Below are 13,662 nucleotides of genomic sequence, written 5' to 3'. Positions count from 1 at the left end.
TACGGCGCTGCTATCCCAACAGTGATCAATTTCTCCAATTGATTTATCGAGCCCCGGATAAGCGGGCGCGTCTCTTAAACGACGTGTCTTTGAAAATCTTTAAACGTGCTATTTTCACGGGACGAAGAAAACTCGTTTTAACGGAATATACTCGCTGGAAGAAACTTTCTTCTTTCGTGTTGTTAATAGTTCCTTGTTGTTATTAGTTCATTAATAGTTCTTAAGTGAACGCTGTAAAACGATCCTAAACTTAAAAGCAAGCTGACTAGTCTAGTTTTTTTCAGCGGATTTTGAACATGCATGAGCTCGCGAAAAAATTTTAGAGCTAAAACTTACGTGTATTGTACGCTGTGTGCATTCAGACAGTACAGTGCATGTTGTGTAGAGACGATTGCACAAGGTATATAAGTAGATATACATGTGAGATTGGAAATAGGTACGCCGTTTAATCGGGACAACAGCTTAATCTTCATGGTTCCGGCTTGTCCCGATAAAGCGGAGATCACTGCAAGTATGAAGTGTGCAGTCTTTCCGAATTTCCCTACACTGTACATGGATAGAGCGGTAGTGCTCATGACCAGTACATGGCAAAAGAAAAATCATTTTGTTGAAACGGCAATGAATAACCACATACTAACCAGTATTGTGTTATAGAAATATCTCATTCCTATACCTCGTTGTACGATGCCAGTATTGTCCGAATCTCCATACTTAACTGTAGCGTTATCGCATGCATGCCTAGTATTTGTTAAACGGAAAATTAATTTCTTTCATTTACACAAGTAAAGGGCACATATATTACTAATGGCGTGCGATATTAAATTGCCTATTCCCACGCCCGACTTTCACAATTACAAGCATTACATGAGTCATGTAGAATCCCAATCCAGTATCTCTCAGTCTCCTGATTAACGTTAAATGCTATATCCTTCTTAACACCTTAGCGTTGAGCATTCCTCGTTCCACACTCAATAGCTGGAGCACGGGTCGACCCCACCCCCAACCCCATGTTCAACCCTTCCTTAGCCTGGTCGACCCCCCAACCGATGTTCACCCCTACCTTTGCATGGTCAACCCCCCACCCAATGTTTACCCCTTCCTTAGCCTAGACGACCCCCCCACGCGATGTTTACCCCTTCCTTAGCCCGGTTGACCCCCATCCGATGTTCACCCCTTCCTTAACCTAGTCAACCCCCTATCCGATGTTCACCCCTACCTTAGCCTGGTCAACCCCCACGCGATGTTTACCCCTACCTTTGCCTGGTCGACCCCCCACCCGATGTTCACCCCTTCCTTAGCCTGGTCGACCTTCCCACCCGATGTTCACCCCTTCCTTTGCAGGGTCGACCCCTCACTTGATTTTCACCCCTTCCTTTGGCTGGTAGACCCCCCCACCCGATGTTCACCCCTTCCTTTCCATGGTCGACCCACCCACCCGATGTTCACCCCTTCCTTAGCCTGGTCAACCCCCCCACCCGATGTTCACCCCTTCCTTAGCCTGGTAAACCACCCACCCGATGTTCACCCCTACCTTAACCTAGTCAACCCCCCACCCGATGTTCACCCCTACCTTAGCCTGGTCAACCTCCCACGTGATGTTTACCTCTACCTTAGCCTGGTCAACCCTCCACCCGATGTTCACCCCTACCTTAGCGTGGTCAACCCCCCCACGCAATGTTCACTCCTTCCTTTTGACTGGTCGACCCCCACCCGATCTTCACCCCCCCCGATGTTCTCCCCTTCCTTTGCCTGGTCGACCCTCAATCCGATATTCATCCCTTCCCCTCCCATCTCGAAGTCCTGTCAGCCGTTATAGACCATACTAATGCTCTGTTGATGACAGGTGACGCTTGACATTTGTGACATCTCTTTACAAATTCAGTCTTGCCAAAAATGTGCATTTAATCAATTCTCTACTTAACGCCTGTATTCAAAACTAAGCTTTACTGCAGATGTGCTAAAGGAAGCAATCATTTGATACCTGTCCTCCAGCTATATTGCTTTCATCATAACTGTACCCATGTTACTCGTCCCACATTTATTGAGTTTTGCAAAACTCTTTGGCTAGTATCTATTCAACTCTCATTGATATCCTTTTCATATTTTATGAAGTCTGCATCATTAATTTTTTACAGCATAAAATAAACAGAATGCAAACAAATGCCTTGCTTTGCTAACGTTTATGGGAAAAAGATTGATTATGCGCACCATAAGTATAACCACGAAATACTCGTTTCGGCCAAAGGATGGCAGCACCGTACAGTACCCCACCAACATAGAACGAAAAAAATAACTCGAGTAAGTTGCGTAACACCTAATTTATTTATGTAAAATTTAACAGTGAAATTCACCACCCGAATCGCCACCTCAAGTCGTCGTCACGCACGACATCTGCATGCTGGTGCTACTGTCGACACTCCGCACGCCGCACAACAAACATACCCGTGTTTCTAATTTACCACGCTACCACTGCTAATCGACGCCGCCGCGTGAACTGGCCTCCTTCCGGTGGCTCGAGTACTAACTACAATGCTACATGCATGTAAGCTAGACTGCAAACATCTGGAGAAAGCATCGCGCACAGTCGCGTAGAGATTCGTCCATTTAATTTCTCTCGACACTCAGCACTCGATCAGCAAACGATCGTCGCTACTTCGCCGCCGCGACTGTGCGAACCATTTGCCGTTCTTGGTGTTCTCGTCGCGAGACCGTCCCTCCGTCGCATTACGTCGCGGCGACGCCACTTGTCGCGTGATTCCGTTTTGCCGCCATTCATGATTTGCGAGTGAAAACCATGCTCCCCGCCCCAGACGAGCGCGAAAAAATGATGCTGCCGCACATGCGTCGTGGGACGGGGTCAGAGGTCACCCGCCAAAACCTCGTATCACCGGGTAATAACGCACGACAAACGCCGGGTCGTCCGCAAAAATCGATAAATCACTATTCATGATACTGTGCATTCTCCCTATCCGGTAATCTCTAAATCCCCTCCCCCATGGATCAGTGGTGTACGTCGAACGACTCCAAAAATCCCTACTCCTTGACCGCTCGCTCTCCGCTGCCGTAGCAACTGTCTGTTTAGCGCATCGTCGGCATGACAACCTGTGCCTTTGTGTCTGTGGCATCCTCTGCCTTCCACAGCGACGTGACAGTTTTCATCTGTGTGTAGAACTGGACACCCTGAAAGCCAATAAAGAGGACCATGAGACGCGGGGCAGCATACGCACGTGTATGTCCATCATGCACGATGCTATATCGACACGTGCGATGCTACATCATCACACACCGTGCTATTCGATGACACGCTATGCTTTATCATGAACAGCAATGGTACACCTTCACACAGGATGCTGTTCAATGACGCACAATGCACAATTCCTTTCCGCAAACGGCTATATCACCACACTTGACGCTTTTCCAACACCAGTGATATATTATCGTCCTGCTATACTACTACACAACCGTTCGCAGCTGAACACAAACCTTAACCGTGCCAGTCTCAGGATCCACGATCAGTACCCTACACACCACCCCCTTCCCACTTTCCTCTCCCCACAGATAAAAAAATGGTGCTGGCAGTGAAGAAACATGAAAACCTGCGAATCGGTAGGACATTCTCATCCCAGCTCAGCCATATGGTCTCACGACCCACGCTTGGGGAGCATGAGAACACACAATAGAGTGTATAGACCACGCGCGAGCATGAGCATGGCACAACAACAGCACACACAGACAACGCACATGTATGGCACAACAACGGTGCGCGAACGAGCGAATGCTTACTCCTTTCCCGTAGAAGTTGACGTCACCACGGAATGACCCCCGTGATCCTGTGAATGAGAACATGGGCAGCGGCACAGGGATCGGCACGTTGATCCCGACCTGGAACAACACGGGAAGAACGTCAGTGCGAACCGAGAGCGAACAAACAGTGAACAACACCAAGTTACGAGTGCTACTGACCTAGAGTAGCTACGACTGAAGCAGTAGTCGAATGAGAGCTGGGAGAGTCTAGTGGCATGCCCCTCTCAACCAAAAAAATAACAACTTCTCGACACATTTTTCTGCTTTCTCTGCGATTTTTCTGGCAGTTTTGCATTTTCGTATCTGCATTTTTCTTCCGTAACGGAAATTGTATGATCATATCTCCACATAATGTAAGCATTTCTTAGGAACTCTAACATGCGCGCAATGTTTTCGAGGCGATCGCGGTAAACAAAATTCGCCCATTCGACATAAAAGCCGGCTGAATCGACTGACTATGTCGAGGTCAACTAACTACCTAACCGGACGCGAAATTTTTTTCCCCACTTGAGTTCCGGACCACAGCCAATCAGCGCACTCCATTCACTCGACTTCCTCGAAGCAACAATGTAAAATGAACACCACATATCACTAACCCTAACCCTAACACTAACTATAATCCAACCATATATATAAGAACCATATATTACAAAACACTATCTATGGTGGGGCCGGAACTCAAGTGGGGAAAATTTTTTCGCTAACCGGACGGATTTGGAGACTTCAGGCTGCAGATTGGCAACACCACCACCAGCCCTTCTCGGCAAACGCGACGCAGACAGGCGCGCGGTGGCGCCACCTACCTGTCCGACGTCGATCTCATGCGTGAAGCGGCGAGCGGTGGCACCGTTCGTCGTGAAGATGGCCGTCCCGTTGCCGTACGGGTTCGAGTTGATCATGTCGATGGCATCATCGAGGGTGTCGACGGTGATGCACTGCAGCACCGGGCCGAAGATCTCCTCCTTATAGCACTCCATGTCCACCTGCGCAGAAGGGTCGGCGCGAGAGCGCATTTAGTTTAGTGTATTCTGACCTTCCAACTGTTTAATTTTGTCTTTTGTTTTGTTTTTCTGCAGCTGCTGAACTTTGTCAACGACCCTTGCTGGAAACAAGCTGTCGAACTCTACCAACGAAAAAGTGCCATCATCAACACGGTGGCGCCACCTGTTAGAAAGAATTGCAGTCTAAAAACTACATGTTGATTACACTAGCAAAGAATCTAACACATATCATCAAGAGCTCACAAACCTTTTATTGCGGGTTTATGTGCTCTTGATAACATTAAAACGAATTCTCGTCATTTTATCTACGTTAAAGTGGTGAAGTGTATCCTTATGAGCAATTTGCAGTGCATGTGCTAATCTCTGACATTTGTTCATGTATCTTCGTGAGCTAAATGTGAACCATGGGCAGGGACTGCTATAAAACTTATATGCTATAATACATATAACAGAATGGCAGAGACAAATGAGCCACAACGGACCAGGATTCAAAAAAGCCACGTAGATGTAGAAAACAGGGAAGGGGGCCACTGTTAAACAAAACCACAAGTAGCTATGACTATGACTATTATACAGTTATCTCTAAAATGTCATAAACGCGTCGCCAAATGTATAAACTGTACGGCACGTACAAATTCAAAAGTTATGTAATTGTATGTAATATGTATGACTCAAGATGTCCTAACTACTCGAGTTTCTGACAATGGCTCTCCACTGGGTGACACAAAAAGAGTACTATTTTAAACAGTTTTTTGATCGAAAACAGAATTCTTGTCCCACACAGTGATATTAAAATGCTAGTGGTGTTCACAAACCTTTGAAGATGTTTAGATTTGCCTGCCTTCAAATTTCACCTTCAGTGGTGTCTTAGAATTCTCGATTAGAACCAAGACACCACCTGTCTTGACATAAACAGTTTACCTCCTGCACTATCCACTCAGTTATCACCAACAAATCTCAACAAACCACAACGGCAAGAGCAACTGTGACGTTTGATCTTTCCATCTATTGATATACAGTACACAATCTATTATCTATAACCGAAAACCCCCCGAAAACAGTTTTTTTCGTGGAGGTCATCTCGTCTGCACACCAAAGCTCACGTTTGGCTGCAGAAGGTTCACTGCAGAAATATTAATGTGTTTGGCATTAACACTCATACACATTGTACTGTACCGGTACAGCACTTGACCTCTTGAAAACTTGAGTTTTAGTACTGGCTAGTTGCAGGATATATGCTATCAGGAGTTAATAATGACAAACTTGTTTATTCCTCATTATTGTCATTATTAATTCCTGATGCTATGTATATCTGTACTGCAAAATTCCGAATTCCGAAACGTGTCTGTTCCCAAGGGGTTCGGATAATAGACCGTGTACAGTATTTAATTATAATTTTAATTTAGATATATACTTTTGCTGTAATTTGGTTCATGCTACTCATAATTTAGTTCAACAGAGATACAAGCCAACCAACTGCAAACATCAATCTATCAAAAGTTTTCCGGCATCAGGACAGCCACTTACACATACACCTACGACAGTAACCGAGTATTAAACCGCACACGATTGACATTTGAGGTTTAGCTCAAAATTCACCTAGCAACACTAGCAATGAAAAACTAACAAAATGCTATCAATAATCCGAGTTTTTTTCATTTCCGTTTGATAAGATCACCATGAACTAGTACCACCTCAAAACAACCACCACCTCTACGTGGGAACTGAATACCACTTCGTTTCAGTGCAATAGAGTGCAGTGCCTTGCCATATGCCTGTGGTAAACGGAGATGGAGCCCTGGCTGTAGTGTGACCTGCCTGGAATCGCGCCAGCCGTGGTCGAACACGGAATCGTTATCACAGAGATCTCGCCCTGCACCCATTACTACAGCTGCTGCAGGCTGAAGCAGTGCGAAATGAAATGCCTAGCTTAACAGCACAGCAGCAGCAGCAGCCGATGCCGAGACCCATTGTCAGAAACAAACAAACGTTTTCTCTTAGACCGGTCTCAAGAAACATGGTGAAGTCACGCGTTTCTTATACGCAGTGCATAGAGGTCCAGTCTGTGAGAAAAGATTCATGTTGAGACCAATGTTAAGACAGATTTTTCAGGGATTTCCCTCCCCCCACGTGCGTGTGTGTGTGTGTGTGCGTGCGTGCGTGCGTGCGTGCGTGTGCCTGTGCGTGCGTGCGTGCGTCTGCCTGTGCGTGCGTGCGTCTGTCAGCGCAGGCGGCGCTTGCGCGCTTGCTCGCACTCACCGCGACGTTCGTCATCACGGTCGGTCCGATGAAGTTTCCGTTCGGGTATCCGGGCACTGTGACGTCGCGTCCGTCCAGCAGCAAGGTGGCGCCGGCGTCGACGCCCGACTGCACGAGACGACACACTCGGTCCTTGGCCTGCGGTGATATCAGCGGACCCACGTCCGTGCCCGGCTGGCAGCCTGCACACGCGCGCGTGCGGCGACACACCGAGTGAGAGAGAGAGAAAAGAATGCGTTACGGCGCCGTAGGTCGTGCGTACTACGTATGTACTAGTGTGTGTGTGTGTGTGTGCGTGCGTTGTGCAGTCGCTAGCGTGCGTGCGGTGCGCTGCGTAGTGTGCGGATGATGGTGCAGTTGCGTGGTGCTGCATGTGGCGTCGCGTGCAATGCATATGCGTGTGTGAGTTTGCGGGGTGTAACCGTTTGTATATTTCAGCACTAAAACACGTTGTATATTCGTTATTGCACGCATGTACGTGTTTTTTTATGCCGCTGTACATGTGTACTATCTGAACACCTGCCTTCCCCCCTTCACCCGGCTGCTTACCGTGTCAACCTACACCTCTGCCTGCCCATCTGTGTCAACGTCTTCACCCTGCCTGCTCACCCTGTGTATCAAACCTACACCTGCCATGCCCATACTGTGTCGAAACCATCACCACTGCCGTGCTCCCCTGTGTCATACTCTTCATCCGGCTGCCACACCTGTGTCAACCTTCACGCGCGCTGCGCTGCTCACCGGTGTCGAACCTCACGCCCTGCCCCGCACCACGCTTGTCAACCTGTCATACCTGCCTAGCCCACCGTCGTCAACCTTTACACCCTGCTGCCCCCACCGCCCATGTGTCAACCTTCACAGCTGCCTGCTCACGAAGCTGTGTCAACCCTATGTCACCGCCTGCCTGCTCACCGGTGTACAACGCTTCACCCTGCCTGCCCACCGGTCCCAAACCTTCACCCTGCATCCACCTGTGTCAACCTCACCCTGCACTCGCTTCACGCTGAGCTGTCAACGCTTCCACCTCTGGCGCTCACCGGTCAAACCTTCGACCCGGTGTCCTCGCTCACCGTGTCGACCTCACTGCCTGCGTAACCCACCTGTGCAACCTTTCACCCTGCCCTGCTCACGGCTGTGTCACTCTGTCTCGCACACCTGCTGCCCACCTGTGTCAACCATTCATCCCTGCTGCCCACCGGTGTGTCAAGCCTTCACCTGCCTAGCCCACCTGTGTCATACTTCACCCTGCCTGGCTCACATCTGTGTTCAACCTTTCACCCTCGGCCTGGCCCACCTGTGTCAGAACCTTACCCTGTCTGCTCCCACTGTGTCAACCTTCACCCTGCTGCCGCACTCTGTGATCAACCTTCCCGACGCGCCTGCTCGCCCTGTGTTGACCCTTCACCCTGCTGCCCACCTGTGTCAACCTTCACCACTGCTGCTCCACCTGGTGTCAAACCTCATCCCTGGCTCGCTCACCTGTGTCAGACCTGTCACCCCTGACTGCCCACCCTGTTCGCAACCTTCAGCGCCCTATCCTTCCTCATCCAGGTGCACCCTTCATCCGCTGCCTGGCCCACTGTGTTGAGCGCTTCCCTGCTGCGCCACCTGATGTCAACCTCACGCCTCCTGCTCCTCTGCTGTTGACCTTCACCCAGCCTGCCCACTCTGGTCAACCATTCATGCCCATAGCCTGCTCCCCTGCTGTGAACCTTCACCGCTGCTCCGCACCCTGTGCGTCAACTCTTCACCCCTGCTGTCGGCCCACCTGTGTCAACCGTTCCAACCCTGCCTGCGCCGACCTGTGTCAACCTTCACCTCTAGCTGCACACCTGTGTCAACCTTCACTGCCTGCCCACCTTGTGTTGACCTTCAGCCCTGCCTGCCCCAACCTGTGTCAACCTTCACGCCTGCCATGCTCACCGTGTCAGCCTTCACGCCTGCCTGCCCCGAACACTGTGTTGACCTCCACTCCTGCTGTCCCCATCGTTGTGTTGACACTTCACCCTGCTCGCCACCTGTGTTGACCCTTCACCGCTGCCTGCCAGCACGCTGGTCACCACCTTTCATACCGATAAAGATGTATTTTTTGCGGTAATCAGAACCCAATGGACACACATGGATAGGTAGAATATGGTGTTTACACCACTGCCTAGCCCACCTGTGTCAACACTTCACCGCCATCTTACCGGTCAACCTCACCCTGGCACTGCCCAACGCTGTGTTGGCACGCTCACCACTGCCTGCCCACCCTGGTTGTTGACCTTCACCCTGCAAGATGTATTATTTATGGTTTCCTGGCCAGCCTGTGTCAACCTTCACGATGCCTGCTTACGCGTTCAACGCTTCACCTCTGGCTGCCACCTGTTGTTACCTTCAACCCTGCTGCCCACTCTGTGTCAACCTGTCAGCCCTGCGCTGCCCAAAACTGTGTCAGTATCCACGCCCAACCCTGACAGCCCTGCGCTGCCCACCACGTGTCAAACCTTCACGCCGGTGCCTGCTCAGCTGAGTGCAACGCTTCACCTGCTGCCACGCTGTGTTGACCTTCACTCGCAGCCTGCCCACCCTGTGTTGAACGGCTTCACGCCTGCCGCTGCCCACCATGTGTCAAACCTTCACCGCTGGCCTGCCCACCAAGTTCAACCCTCACGCCTGCCGCTCACAGCTGTGTTGACGGCTTACACCCATGCCATGCCAACACTGTGTTCAACAGTCACCTGAAAGAGGTTCAGCACATGCCACTGAGCTGCCATTCCTGTGTCAGCCCCTTTCTTTCACCTTGGTTTCTCCTGCGCGCGTCCGCCCACCTGTTTCGTTGACCATTACAGGACGCTTACGCTAGGCCTGCTCCACCTGTGTTGGAATCGCTCTGTTTCACCAAACGCCTGCTCTGCCCACTCTGTGTCAACCCGTTCACCCTGGCACTGCTTCCCTGGTTGACCCTTGCACCCGCCCTAAAGTCCGCACGGCAATGATAGTCCATACATCATTATCTACCCTCAGCTCCCACTGCCGCCCACCCTGTGTTGAAACCTTCCACTCCTGCCTGCCCACTGTGCCTCACCTCACCCTGCCTGCCCACCTGTGTTGACCTACTACGATACACAATCCTTGTAACACGACCCTTTCGTACATAATTGCCTGCAAATCACTCTTGTGCGTATGACCTTTAATTACAACGCCGGACGTGCCGTAGCCCACATCTGTGCTCGAAGCCTTGCCACCCAAGCCCTGCCTTGCTCGAGCCTGTGTTCCAACTTTCGAGCTCCTGCCTGTCGCCACCTGTGTCAACCTCACCGCCATCCTGGCTCTACCTGGTCAACCTTCACCCGCGACGCTGCCTGCCCACCGCGTCAACTCTTTCACCGCTGACCTAGGTCCCACCTTGTGTGACCTTCACAACACACTGCCGCCCTAACAACTCTGTGTAAACCCTTCACCCTGCTGTACCCACCATGTGCTTGACACTCACCGCTGCACCTGTCCACTCTGTGTCAACATCTTCACACCCTGGCTGCCCACCTGTGCTGACCCTTCACCCATGCCTGCCGCACACTGTGTCCAACCTTTGTGACTTCTAATCAGCCCGCCTGCCCATCGTGTCAACCTCACTCCTGAATCCCTGGCCTCACCTGTGTGACCTTCAGCCGGCTGCCTGCCGCAAAATAAAGCACGGAAAAAGAAAAAGAAAATAAAATAAGCACAAGAAAAAAGAAACCCTGTGTGACGCTTCACCCTATTCCTGTGCCACCCACTGTGTCAACCGTTCACGCCTGCCCTGCCCACCCTGTGATTGAGCCTATCAGCCCTGCTGCGCCACTCGTGTGCAACCTCACCCTGCCTGCCCATCTGTGTCAACCCTGCTCGCGGAGCGATGACCTGCTTGAGCCCAACGAGCGCTGTGTGTGAACCTTCACCCTGCCTGATCCACCCAGCGCTGTGTCAAACCTCCACCCTGCTTGTCCACCTGTGCACCTTTCCAAAATCGCTCTGCCATGCACCACCCTGATGTCAACGCTCAGCCCTGCTGCCACACTGTGTCAACCTTCAGCCGCTGTCTGCCCATCCGGTTCAACCTCACCTGCCTGCTTACCCAGATGTCCAACCTTCACCCTGCTGGCGCAGCCTGTGTCAACCTTCATATGCCTCGCCTGCCCGATCCTGTGTCAACGCTTACCCTGCCTGCCCCACCGTGGTGCAACCTTCACCCTCTGCGCTTATCCAGATGTCAACCTTTCGCACGCCTGCCTGCCCACCTGTCAGTCAACCTCACAGCCTAGCCTGCCACCCGTGTCAACCGTTCACCACTGCCTGCTCCCGCTGTGTTGATCCATTCAACCCTGCCTGCCCCACACTGTTCAAACCTCCAAAACTGCCTGCCCACCTGCCTGTTTGACTCATTCACCCTGCCTGCCCACCTGTGTCAACCCTCACGCAGTAGCTCTGCTCTGCTCCAACAGCTGTGTCCATAACCTCTATTGTCCTGCCTGGCTCGATATTTGTACCAAAAAAAATGATGAAAATACAACCTAGACTGTTTCTTTATATGCCCGGCCGGTACTAGGTAAATTTCGCCGGGTGACAAACAGGAGAGAACGCCAGTATCTGAACAGTACCCTGGGAAATCGTCGTTACGCACAGCCAGAAATACAATCAAATCGGTCACCTTCAGCGAGCCTGTGCCCTGCCTCACCTGTGCAACCATACACTGGCTGCCGCCACCTGAAGTAAGACCGCTTACACCACCTAGCACTTGCCCGCTACCTAGTGTCACCTATCACGCCTGAGCCTGCCAACCTGCTGTCAACCTTCACGCCTGCTGCTCACCCATGTGTTGACCTTCACCCTGCTGCCCACCTGTGTCAACCCTATCAGCCCGCTCTGTGCTCACGCTGGTCAACCTTACACCCTGCCTTGCTCCGCCTGTGGTTACCCTTGCACCCTGCCCTGCTCATCTGTGTCAACTTCACGCGACTCGCTGCCCACCTGTATGCAGCCTTCACGCACCTGCTGCCCTACCTTGATGTTCCAACCTTCACGCCTAGCCTCGCTCAACCTGTGTCAACCTTAACCTGCCCGATGTGCTCCCCTGTGTTTGACCTTCACCCCTGCCTGCTCACCTGTTGTCAACCTTCGTACGCCTGTCTGACAATACACAGCTAGTACGATACCATTATCCAACCTGCATGTCTCACGCTTTGTGTCAACCACTTCATCCCTGCCCCTGCCCACCTGTGAAGATGACTTCGCACACCCTGCATGCTCAAGCCTGTGATCGAACTCTTTGAGGACACGTCCTGCCATGCTCCACACTGTGTAAACCTCACCCTGTCCTTTAGTCCTAACGCATTAGTTTCTTCGACCACTTTCTAATGCAGAAAAACTTCACATATTTTGACCTATCACGCCCCTGTCCTGCTGCCACTTGTTATAAACCAACTTCACATTATCCTGTCCTGCCTCTACTCTTAGTGTCAACCCCATATCACCCTAGCCATGCCCACACTGTGTCAACCTTCACCCTGACACTCTTGCTCTTACCGCTGTGTCAACCTTCACCCTGCGCTGCCGCCCACACTGTTGTTGACCTTCAGCGGCGTAGCCGCCACATTGTTATGACCCTTCACTCACCTGCCTACTTACCTGCATTGACCTTTAGTCGACTCGCTCGCTCCACCAGTTCAGGTATCCACTCCTTTGCCTTGCCAATGAACACAGCAGTGGGCAGAGCCATGCAACGCTGTCCCGCCGCCCCGAATGCTGCTCCCACAAGCTACAAGCCGAACACGAACAAAGCAAGAGAACGTTGTCACGTGTTGTGCAAAATGCCGACGCCCGACGGTTTGTATTATTACCCAACTGAATAATTAAAACAAATTATTTAATTAAAATAATTTTATTAATTAATCAACTAAATTACTCAAATGCGGTCGGATTTAATTTCACTCCCAGGAAGTGCAAACTCCCAGAATTGCTCAGCGAATGCGAGATTAGAGAATCTAATCACAGGCGAACCACACAACGACTGCGCATATCCCGCACTGGGCTGCTTGCGATACGCTGTCACCACAGACACACTTTACTTACTCGTACGGTAGAGTGGCCGCACCAAGGTGAGTGTCGCCTGTGTCACCTGCGCCATACTGCACTATGTCACCGTGGAAGGGGGACACACCTGACTCAACACGGCTAGGACGGGGGATGCGACTACGGCCAGGGATGTGTACCTGGTTGAGAGTGGCTTCCTTGTTGGCGTCCGCCATGATGACGCCGTGGTTCTTCGCTCCCATGTTTGACTGGACGCGCTTGCCCGCCTTCGATCCGCGCTCGTAGATATGCTGACCCTGCGCACAACACACGTCACAACATGAAGCTACAGGGATCCGCGCTCGTAGATGTGCTGACCCTGCGCACAACACACGTCACAACATGAAGCTACAGGGATCCGCGCTCGTAGATGTGCTGACCCTGCGCACAACACCAGACACAACATGAAGCTACAGGGATCCGCGCTCGTAGATGTGCTGACCCTGCGCACAACACCAGACACAACATGAAGCTACAGGGATCCGCGCTCGTAGCTATGCTGACCCTG

General features: G+C 51.3%; 1 protein-coding gene across 1 annotated transcript in view; it reads right to left on the bottom strand.

Annotated features, from left to right (window-relative positions):
- Positions 1 to 2,303: 2,303 nt before the first annotated feature.
- The window catches only part of LOC106805773 (probable methylmalonate-semialdehyde dehydrogenase [acylating], mitochondrial), a 25,499-nt gene continuing 14,140 nt past the window's right edge, over positions 2,304 to 13,662 (bottom strand). Inside the window, exons 8-13 of the mRNA XM_014807491.1 lie at positions 13,295 to 13,411; positions 12,711 to 12,840; positions 7,065 to 7,246; positions 4,608 to 4,787; positions 3,784 to 3,882; positions 2,304 to 3,180 (exon numbers count right to left, since the gene is read on the bottom strand). Coding sequence (XP_014662977.1) covers positions 3,079 to 3,180; positions 3,784 to 3,882; positions 4,608 to 4,787; positions 7,065 to 7,246; positions 12,711 to 12,840; positions 13,295 to 13,411 — 810 coding nt within the window. The 3' untranslated portion in view covers positions 2,304 to 3,078. The remainder of the gene's footprint in view (positions 3,181 to 3,783; positions 3,883 to 4,607; positions 4,788 to 7,064; positions 7,247 to 12,710; positions 12,841 to 13,294; positions 13,412 to 13,662) is intronic.

The sequence above is a fragment of the Priapulus caudatus genome, unplaced genomic scaffold (genome assembly GCF_000485595.1).
Source record: "Priapulus caudatus unplaced genomic scaffold, Priapulus_caudatus-5.0.1 Scaffold126, whole genome shotgun sequence".
NCBI lineage: Eukaryota > Metazoa > Priapulida > Priapulimorpha > Priapulimorphida > Priapulidae > Priapulus > Priapulus caudatus.
Note: the sequence above shows the minus strand (reverse complement) of the source record. Positions and strands in the feature narration are given on the sequence as shown.